Below are 11,594 nucleotides of genomic sequence, written 5' to 3' on the forward strand. Positions count from 1 at the left end.
ACACACACACACACACACACACACACACACACACACACACACACACATGCACATCTGCTCTTTATGTGCACCTCTATCTAAAGTGAAATCTCTGATTTAGTCATCCATTTGTGACTGCAGCAACATCTGTCACAACATTAAAAGTAATGGGTTAGCTTTTAAAAGTTTATTTTTCTGGCATTTTGCTTTTATTAGATAGTTGACACTAAAAAGGTGAATAGAAATGACGTTGCAGTTACATCATATGCATCATATAATGCTGGGACCACCAGGATGTCCAATTGTTACGTAAAAAATGTCACATGGTCATAATGTCCGCTTAGGCTACATTGAAGCTGTAAAGGATGCGGCCAATTCCCGGAGTGGATGTGCCTTGAACAGTATCCTCATATCTAGCAGTCACTAACTCATTTCCTGTATATCGGCAAAAAACACATTGTGACCCACTTCTGTGTATTCATTTTCTGTGATGGATGTGAACTTTTACCTGCATGATTGTTGGACGTGCTACAGGTCCATCCCATCACCCCAACGGACACACCCTTACTTTCTGTCCTCACAGAGGACACACAGCTTCCTGCATTGGCATTAAATGTAAATCATGAGGTGAGGAATGACTCAATATGGATGTAACTCTTGGGGTTGATGGGCTGGTGGGTAGATACATAGGCCCATTTATTCATCTGTATATCTTGCCCATGATCAAAATGTTCCATATTAAATTAAATTAAGCCACATATTTCATACAGAAGACTGAGGCATCATCCGAGAGAGTGTGACTGGAATGCCAAGGCATCCTTTTTTAATCCTGCCAAAAATGCTGCGCTCATGAAAGGACTTGTTCTCCACCTTGTGCACTGGACTCACCCTCTCTAATGCTTGTGCAATGAAGCGAAGCACAGACTGAGCTGGGTTCATCCTAAACATACGCTGCATGTGTTTTTGGCTTTACACTGTGAGCAAAGTCTTGCCCCGCAGTCTCTCAGCGCCGGAGGGATTAGGAGCCTGCTCGACGACCGCTGACCCGCCTGCTCCTTTACAAGGCAAGATCAGCCATCAGGCTGGTGCCGCTTTGTGCCCTGCTGTTTGAGGGTTGTGTCAGGGATTCCTCCATAAGTGCACTGGGGTTCACCAAGCAGTTGGGGGCAAACGGAGGTGGGAGGTGGGAGGCGGGAGGGAGGGGTGAAGCCTTTGGGCCATCCTCAGCGCCATCACACGTTCCCCAAAAAGACTGGACGTCATCTGTCAAAGCCCTCATCAAAGATCACTTTCAAGCCCCCCAAGTGGGACACACTTTCATGCATGCTGTGACCAAATGGAGGTAGTGTTGCCATGGATACCGCCGCGAGCAAGGGCCAGTACCAGGTTTTTCTAATCAGGCTTGAAACAGGCTACTGGAAGGCTTAGTGGTTTGCAATGACTCTGACAGCCATGTCATACAATACAATTTGCCGAATTGCATAATTCAATACAAATCTTCTGAAACACATGTACAACGAGGATTTAAAACAACATTACACAATCGCTCAACACACTACAAACAGATGGAATGATGGCAGTTTAAACAATGCTCTTAACACAATGTTGTTTCACAGTATGGTTTATATTAGCTGGAGTAGTGGCTAATGCAACAGGCTGAGTTTCAGCAACTCAGATGGTTGCTGAAAAGCTAAAACGATAGAAGACAGAATGTAAAAACAGTAGAAACGGTTAGTGCTCAGTGCGAGGAGTTTAGAAGAGTGGATATCTTAGAGAGAGAAAAGACGAGAAGAGGAGGAATCAGAACGGGAAAGCATTAGAGAGAAAGAAAGTGTGGGTGCAGAGGGAGAACAGAGGCAAAGAAGGAGTGGCTTAGTCAAGAGATGTATTTTGTGCAAACACATCGGATCATGTGCACGGCGTAGAAACCGCAAGAAGTTCACGATGACGGGAGAAGTTGCTCAGGGAGACACGAACACGAGGAAGATGTGGTTTCACTCTTTGGCTGGAAGTAAAATGGGTGATGGGAAGCTGCTTAGATGAGAGCGAGTATGTTTGCGCATGAATGTGTATAAGGGTGGAGCTCCATGTAATAGGATCTCGACATGAAGGGAAATGCAGGCTCAGTGCAACTCTCTAATGAGAGGGAGAACCTGATCAGAGTCAGATGGGGTGCCCCGAGCACACAGCCCCCTGCAGAAAGTGCCGCCCGACACCCTTTGTTACCTCCAAGTGAGCTGAGACCAGCCCATGAACCATGTAACTAGGTGGTTTCCAGGTTAATGAAAAGCTGTAACTCTGGTCCCACCGTCTCTCTTTCTGCTCAACCAACGACTGGCTTCCCCACACCGCATCGCGCCCTCCACCTTCAGCCCCACATTCCTGCCCTCACCCACGGAGGAGGGAGGGGGCAATTAACGGTTTACTTTGTGTGAAGAAGGCAACATTTACATATTGGGCGGATTATTAACCGGATTTACTCACGATAAGAAAACAAAGAACAAGAAACGCAACTGTTTCCGATGAGAAGTTACATGTGTAGTAAATAGTTGTCCTAAACTTGAAATAGTTCATAAAAACAAATCATGGCACACAACTTTTCTCCGATATACCATTCTAAACATCCCGGCTATTTTGCCTTCATCCAACCTGATGAGCTTTTATTGACACAGAGTTTGGTCAGAATCTGTGTGTGTGCCTTTCTCTGATTTATATCATCGTGAATGGAACAGCTTTGGGTTTTGGTCTGTTATTTCCGACAAAACAAGCACAAAAAGGTCTCTTCACACTACAGCTGATGCTATTAGGCATTTGTCCAGTAAATAAATCTCAAGAAACGCACAGAACCTCTACCAGCCTGTTTGTTGCGTCGCTGAACTTATTAGAAATTTGTTCATGTTCAACTCTTTCACGACGATGAAAGAGGTAGTAAGTCACACCCGATGGAAGGTGAGCTCTGCAGGAGTCCCTCAGATGTAAGAAAGATGTACTTGTTAGCAAAGGTGAGTTACAGGGGTCATGGCTCAACTGGTCAATGAGCTCTCAACAGGGAGTAAAGTGCAACAACAAAGGCACAAAGTCTGACAAGATGTTTACTTTACATCTAAAGCAATGTCTAGTGTGGTCTAGTCAAATACTCTCTATCATTATCCCAACAGTATTTTTAATACCGAGCTGATACTTTTGTCATAAGGAACAAAAACAATCATCTTGGTCGGTGAATCAGCACTTTTTATTTAAAAGGAAGAAGCTGTCAAATTCTCCCGACATATTTTTGATTCATAACAGCAGTACTTAGCTACTAGTGGCAATGCCTCTATGCCAACTACTGCAGCTAATTCTAGATCTGAAATGCACTGCCCCTCCTCCTCTCCCTCGGAGGAAGAGGAGAAAGATAAACCCACATTTGGAAAATAGGTAAACATCAGCTCCCAGGCAGGTACGCATTTAGTCAAGTTTACCTAGCAAAAAAAAAAAAAAGAGGGAGAAAGAAAGGGGGGGGAGAGAATCCCTTTGATTCTGAGTTTGTGGAAAAAAGTAAATATACTCCAGTTGCTGTTCAATTTGGACCGGTGGACATTAAAGCAGGAGCCGGTGCCTAATAAGAGCCATGCCTGAGAGAGAGAGAGAGAGAGAGAGAGAGAGAGAGAGAGAGAGAGAGAGAGAGAGAGAGAGAGAGAGAGAGAGAGAGAGAGAGAGAGAGAGAGAGAGAGAGAGAGAGAGAGAGAGAGAGAGAGACCCAGTGAAGGTGTGTCTGACTCTCGGCTCCAAGGTTCCTGCTAATAGATTTCCGCTCCCTCAGTGTCCCAATTAGCTGGTATGTATGCTTGGTTTATGAATTCATGTGGGTATGTTAAAGTGTGTGAACATGCATGTACAATATGATTGCATGTATACACGGGTACGGCGTGTTTCTGGGTGGATGTCTGCCATCAAAATAAGCAGCAACCTCCTGGTGTTTAGACACTTTTATGACATCTAAAGCTGCCAATTAAAAAGAAGAAAGACGATTCTGTTTGTTCATTTTGTTAATAAAGCAAACAAACCCAGATCATGACCAAAAGGAATCAATTTACACAGACCCGTTCCCAGCAACAGAAAGCCTGTCGACATGAACACATGGCAACACAAACAGAAAAACAGATAAACCTGTCCAACTTTAGAGCGCCTTTTACCACTTTTTAAGGAAGAGCGTTACAAAGAAAATAGTGAGTGCACTTTTAACCCTGACCCCGTGTGAGGACAGACAGGCAGAGCGCAAGCCTTACCTGTAATAAACCCCCATAGTTTCTACACGTGACAATAAATCACACTGTGTGCCTTCAAAGTATCAAATGTCGACTAATACACCACCGCTCACCTCTGGCTTTTATCCCTGCGCTTCCCTCTCTGTGTTCAGGTGGTGGCACGGCCTTCAAAGTGCAACCATCTCACTTTTATTTTAAAGGCACGCCAAGCAATTTATTTACCAAGAAACTGCTGCCGTAAATGACAAAAAAAGCAGCACAATTTACTGACAAGTAGTGAATGGGGCAGGGTGGGGGGGGTACAAACCGAAGCCAGAGGTCTTGGCTAGGCCTGTGAAAGACTATAAAGCTTTAGTAGTAGCCCACGACCTGTTTATGGCCGGCCGAGACACTGTGGTGTGAGGCTCCTGATCACTCTACAGCTCAAGACTGCTGCCACTCTTGCATAACACACAAAGAAGAGATGCTAACGGAACACAAGATATTAGACACAGAGTTCATTGAGTGATTGATCCTGCAAGTCACCTTCTTTCAATAGGCCATTCCGAAAAAAAAGTATGTATTCTTAAAATATGTGATAAGGTGAAAAATAAAAACGTCTAATGTTAACATGGTGGGGGGAATGAATGGTTAAATGATGCATTTAATTTTCCACATCTAAGGCTCTTGGCATTGCTGCCCACTTGTGAGGAGAATGAGCGCAGAGTTGGCCAGCTGGGGAAGAAGAAGAAGAAGAAAAAAGACCTGGTATGCTGGGAACTCCACTACACACAGACCCAAACACCCACCAAGAGGATTCAAGGCAGATGTGGATTAAAAATGTCTTTCTTGTATGAAGATTATGCATTAGCTAAAGTTACACGAAATACGAGTTCATGTATGAGTTGTCAAGTTATGAATGGGTGGCTTACCTTGTCTTCACTACATCGAGGGGATGCATCAAGCAGATCTCTACCAGACCTGAATGGCAGAAACAGGATAAGTCACTTTAATAACCATGAACATTGAGGTGAGTGCTGGTTGTTATGTTCTCAGATCTCAGGACAGTTCTCGGAGATCTTTCTTTCCATAAATATCTGATGTTGTGAGCACAACAGTGTTATTATTTCAAGTCACTTGTCAAGCAAAAATACTAAACAGTTGCCAATTCCAGCTTCTCAAATGTTAGGATTTGTTGGTATTCTCTGGTTTATATCAATGTTGAGTGAATATTTTAGGATTGTTGGACTGTTGGATGAAGTAATACGAAGAAGTTTGACCACAGTAAATAACATAATTAAACACAATAACACAAAAAACGAATAAATAATTGCCAGATCAATTGATGACAATAATTAGTTGTAGTCATAGAGGGCTTGTTTGTTCCTCCTGACTAGTCTTTGTACCGCGTACTCTTACAGCTATGCACATTACAATGTTGCTGTTCACCAGTTAAAACTACCAATTGAGCCAATATGAACTTGTACAACTGAACGGCACATATATCTTAAAGCCCTGCAGGATCAGACAGCAAATAAATATGATGTTTTATGTCAAGTGTGACAGTTCTACTTAAAATAACCTAATAAGACTGCTAATATGGGCAAAAGTCAGTGAATGCTTGTTCATGACATTTTTTTCCTCTTTCCTTTAAAATTAGTTCCTAAAGTTTTACTGTTGGACAAATGCACTTTTTGTTGCTACCGTATGGTTTTGGACAGACAACCAGCGCCAGCAAACTTTCTACCAGAACCGTATCATCACGCTGATTGTCACTCTGCAATAACTTAAATGCCAACCACCAGTTTTGAGTCTTGTGGCATTTTTGCAAGACCATGGGTCTGAATTCCAAAATTCCTGTGAGCGACTATAATTCTCGGCATTTTGAAGAGCCGAAGCCACCGACCATATCATCCGTGCAAACCCAGTAACATCAGCAATGAGCCAGCAGCTGGCGAACCAATGCAGCCGGGTTGATCAGCGAGGGCCTCTGAGGTTTCACACACACGCTAACTATGTGCATCTGTGTTGAAAAAGCCACTGCTTTGGCATGGAGGCCTTCTGACTTTTTCTCACTACATCCCTTTCCTGGTGCCATGCAGATTCCACTGTGTCTGTACACAGCTGCCGGTCAATATGGATTCTTTCTAATTAGCTCAATTAAACATATTGTCTATAAAAAGGTGCGTCCTCTGGTTTTTTTTCCCCAGAGAAGTAATTATCACAAATACCACAGAAAAAAATGACTTTGTCTACAGTTGCATCTGAATGTACGAATGGGAGGACCAAGAACTACTGAACCAAGCTACCAGCAGGCAAGAGTCAAACAGAACTCCATCTGTTACCGCTCAGTTGACCCGACTACGGTTGTTTAATGATACTGCACTGAAAAGGTAACAGGACGGCTTTGGACGCATCGTTTTCTGGCATTGCTATTTATCGGCCTGTAGTGAAGATGAGGCACATCAAATCTTTCAGCAGGTAATGAGATTACACAATGAAACCAAACCTGCTCGATCAGCCTGTGCAAACACAAAGATGCTGGGAAGTGACCGAACATGCTCCAACAGGTGATGCGGGGTGGGAGAGTAAAGTCTGGGAAAAAGGAAAGCTTCTGCCATCTCATAGAAACGGAACACTCAGTTCTTAGGTCTCACAGTCTCTCCAAACGAAGATAGCTTATTGGCAAAAAGCTAGTGGTGGAAGATGTATTTTGATCTTTTACTTCACGTTTACTCTAGTTTTTGGATTACCTAACCTTTTGTATTTTTGTACTCTTTAGGCAGCAGAAAAGCCGCCGTCATTGTAATGCTACCAAATCATATACTGAATCATCCGCTTATTATTTCTAACATAACTCTTATTGTTGTAGCCGATAAAGCTGGAGACCATACTTTACATTACTATTTGGTAGTTTAACACTGGACAATATATCCCTTTAGGGAACTCAATCCAGATTTTTACTGGGTATGTAAAAATGATCCACCAATGCGAATAGCAATTTGCAAAAACTGCTGTTATTGTCAGTAACTATTTGAAGGTTCTTTAATCCCTCTTGATCCGTTATGATTAGACTACCAGGTGCACAACATCCTGTTTTTCTAGGATAATATTCTGCCATTAATTATTAGTTGCACTGTTGCTGTTTTAACAGGTAAGGTGCGAGTCTCTTACATTTGTAACCTGAAAAAGGTATAAAATGATTTAAAGTCCGGAAAGTAATACAGAAAATACGACAGAGTTGAAACAACAGCAGCAGTAAAATAACATTAAGTCTCAGATTATTATGGTGGAAGTCACGTGTCTGCATTTCCATCATCAACAAGCTATAAAACAATCCAAATTATATTTCGGTCAAATATCAAAAGGAGTGCACTGCTAGAGGCTACGTGTACCTGCAAGTGACCAGAGCAGCTGTGCACATCTGGATACGTCACTTAAAATGATTCACACTAGATTTTGGGCCTCATCGTAAACCTCAGATTACAGGAACTCTAAAGGATACAGGTTACCAAATGCTTCATTAACTTAGAAAGGTAACAGTAGTTAACACTCTTTACTAATTAACGGGCCTGCCCTGCTGTGCCATTCAGATACGGTGATTAGTTCAGCGTGTTGAGTTCAGTTCTCAGGCTGTCGAGAATTTGTGTCTGGGTGCACTACGAGCCAGCGTCTTTAGATGCGGGGGTTGACGTCAGTTAGCAATGCATGTGATGTCTCCAGGATGTCAGTTGCACAAGGATTAAGCAATGACTAGCATGAATGCCAAACTAGGCTGTGTTTACTTTGGCATCAATCTTCCACCTTAAGAACAGCTGATGGCAGATGACTTGACAGGCTGTAGGGGGAAAACTAAAACAACAGAAAGTGCAACCACAATCTGAAATTGAGCTTTGTATGACATGTAGTACAGGTCTTGATTTAGTCAATTAAAGAAACAAATCACCCTCAGACGGTAACTTTAGTGATTACCTTCATGTCCCAGAATGCATTCTGACAACTTCCAGTCACAAAGCTTATCCGTGCTGTATATGGAAATGTCACAACAGCAACAGTTCAAGGTTTTTCCAGTCGAGAAAATGCTTTTGTGTGCCTTGTCAATCAAATGACGAAAAATACTGCAGAAGAGGGCGTTGCATTTATAGAACTGATGACAGATCCACAAAGGATGCAACCTGTCGCTGCATTACATCTTGATATTTTGAGGCTATTAGTGAACCAGCCGGGACAGCGACTCTGGTATTGTTTTTAATTTGAGAGTCTGTAGAGACACCTACTTTAGCTGGAACTCTCACAGAAGCCCTTTTGACTACTTTGCCAGGTGTGTCTCTGTCTTTGTCTCTGGCTGTGTCGGAGCCTATTGACAGTTTTTGTCATCGCAATGCAACCGTGCAAGATGCAGTTACGAAACTTTACAGAGGGTTCTGTTCAAAATGAAGGTTGATCAGCCTGAAGTAGTACAAACATACAGGAATTATTGTTTCAGAAAGAATATACTCACAATAATGATATTTTTTGATGCTTAATTTATGCAGGGGGATGTAATGATTAGTTTATTTATGATAGTATGTTTTTAACTAAAAAGGATATTTACTGAAAAAAATGATGATTATCGGGATAAAATGGTGACGTGTTGACGAGGATAATCGTGACATGAAATGTTCTCATCGTTCCATGCCTTGTCATGGAACTGCATCAAGGCCCCCAAGAAACCAAATATGTAATTTCCTCGACACCACTGAGAGGCAGCTTCTTGCGCCACTGTGCCCCAGTGCATCATGCTCTTCCACTCCAGCTGTCAGCACATACTGCTGTTTAATCACAGAGCGCGGCAGCAGTGAACCCACACACTCGCGGGAGCACTTCACACCCCTCTACAGCCTCAGATGCACCGAGCATGGTGAGGGCAAACCAAGGAGATGATGATGATGATGATGATGATGATGCTGCTGAGTTGCTTCACTCAGCCTTCCCTTCTCTGGTCTCCAGCTCCTCCTGCAGACATCCAGCCTCCCCCAGCTGAGAGGAGGAGGGGCATATTATCACAGTGACCTGCCATCTGGTTGACGTATATTCCTTTGCTAGGCATCAGTGAGTGACATATTGGGAGATTCCAGTATTTGAAGGTTCTTTTGTGTCTGAACCACAATGCTAGTCATTCAGCGCCTTGCAGACACACAGAAACACTCAGTCAGGAACAAGAGCTAATGACAAAAGAGTGTCTGGAGCACAGCCGTTAAGACACACTCTTACGTGTACACTGAAAGACTACCATTTGCCACAAAGGCATTCTGTGCCAAGCCGCAGTGTACAGTACAAACAAATGAGCTACAAGGATACAGTGAGATTTCATACTGTAACAACATAGTTTTGACTCGGCGTCTGGTTTTGTTGTTGCACAGAGCTGACATTATATGCAGTGTTTTAACTGCATTGGAATTTGGCTTTTGTTTGGAGTATTTGATAAGAAGACCATATGGTAGAAACGATGGGGCCGGGTGTTAAAAAGTGCTGCATCACTCCTGGTTTAGCTGGAGGGATTTTTGCAGTAGGCCTCTGGGACGGATCCAACAAGTACAGCCTCACTAGGCCGGAATTGGCAAGACATTCCAGTCCTTTCCGATAACTTGTCTTCCAAAGAGATAAGATCATACATCACGCAGATGAGATGATTATCGGAGTTGGTTTTGGCTGGAGAATGCACACAGTTTGCTCCCACGCAAAAGTGAGAAAAAGAAAAACAATAGTGTGCCAGGGAGCGATTGCTCAACGGGTGCAGGTGTCATCCATCATACCAAGACACACACTGAATGACTGTAATTCCCAGCAGCCACAGGGAGAAGTTCACTGCCACAGGAAGCACAGCTCCCCCAGTTAAATGGGCTAATACATGAGAGACATACTGCTCGCTCATTTCACACGCTTACTTGACCTGGTAAAGGCTACAGTGTCTTATCATAGCTTACACTCTACTTTCTTAAATATGCTAATGATAGTTTTTTTTTTTAATCATGCTCATAAAATAATGGAGAATTTCATTATTAACAAGTTACAGCTGCATAATTAAACATGACATTGACTTCTTGTCCTTGGTTAAGAAGACTAACAACATCAAAAGTAAATTGCATTTTTTTTTTAAATAATGTAATTCAGAAATGAAGATAAACATTGCTAATTGTTTTAAAAACATTGTATTACACGATACATTTCTTGGTTCATTGAGAGCCAAAGCAGAATATCGCAGCTCGTCCTGGTGTTACGAGACCTGAGATGAAGCATAGGAGTGTCACGATGACAAAGTTTCCCCTCACAGGCCCACTCTGGTTTTGACAAGAGCTCCTGACTGAACCTGCAGGTGATAAGTCATGCCTCCATGTCCTCCATTAATACTTTTCAAAACACATCGGATCTGGAATGCTAAACAAACCCTGCGAGCTGCTGCTCCTTCGCAATTTGTCATCTGAGGTAACAAAGCCAACATGATATCCATCAGCGACTTGGCCAGGTGCTGTGATTTAGAAACGCAGATTAATTCTTTTTAACGCCCGGATAAAAGTACAGCAGAGGTGAAAGAATGAAGAATGGCATGGTGACATATAAAGGATGAAAACATGCGCAGGATTACAAACTCCAGGGAGTTGACACAGACAACCAACAAGATGAAAACAATTCATATTTTGATTGCAAAGAGCATATTTTCACCTTTCAGACTTAAATGTCTTTTATACAAACCCAACCTGCTACTCCTCAAACATTATACCAGGTTGTGTTGATGTTATTCGGGCTTAGCTTTTACAACAAACAATTAGAGCCTGTCTGGCTACATGTTTATGGGATATTTATTGTGTTAGTTTAATACAAAATAAATGGACTATGACAATAACTTACAATTATTTGTAAGAAAACAGTTCAGTTGGCAAGAAGGCGAATCAGGGAAGTGGATGTAATAAATGTAACATAAAGAGGTATCCAAATAACATGAAGCCTGCGTGAGGCCAATAAACTATAGTTACTACCAAGTGAGCCAAACTACAGTATTGAAATACGGCCTTGGAGCCAAACCTGTTTGTAAGGCAAACAGGCGCTGCAACACTTCCAAAATGATAACATTCAATTTGAAATTTAGTATAAACCATTTTGTACAATGATGGCATAAGAAAGGAATATCTGTAGTTCTATTAAATATGAATAATGAAAAAAACAGAGTACAAAAATCAATTACCGCGAAAGCAGGCAACCATTACTAAAAATGATTTATGCGCCCCCTCTAACTTTCCTCTTCTGTCCTAAACCAAACACTAGCGAGAGGGAACAGATTATGTTGGAATTTACATATCTAAAAAAAAAAAAAAGTAATAGCTCAAGACATCTGGGAAGTAGGGGGGGGGG

At 42.3% G+C, this 11,594-nt stretch overlaps 1 protein-coding gene across 2 annotated transcripts in view; it reads right to left on the reverse strand.

Moving 5' to 3' along the window:
* The window catches only part of slc25a21 (solute carrier family 25 member 21), an 80,442-nt gene that overhangs the window by 21,787 nt on the left and 47,061 nt on the right, over window positions 1-11,594 (reverse strand). For both annotated transcript variants that reach the window (XM_031847808.1, XM_031847807.1), the window contains one exon: window positions 5,138-5,186. In XM_031847808.1, coding sequence (XP_031703668.1) covers window positions 5,138-5,186 — 49 coding nt within the window. The remainder of the gene's footprint in view (window positions 1-5,137; window positions 5,187-11,594) is intronic.

The sequence above is a fragment of the Anarrhichthys ocellatus genome, unplaced genomic scaffold (genome assembly GCF_004355925.1).
Source record: "Anarrhichthys ocellatus isolate YVR2014 unplaced genomic scaffold, GSC_Weel_1.0 scaffold7, whole genome shotgun sequence".
Classification (NCBI taxonomy): Eukaryota; Metazoa; Chordata; class Actinopteri; order Perciformes; family Anarhichadidae; genus Anarrhichthys; species Anarrhichthys ocellatus.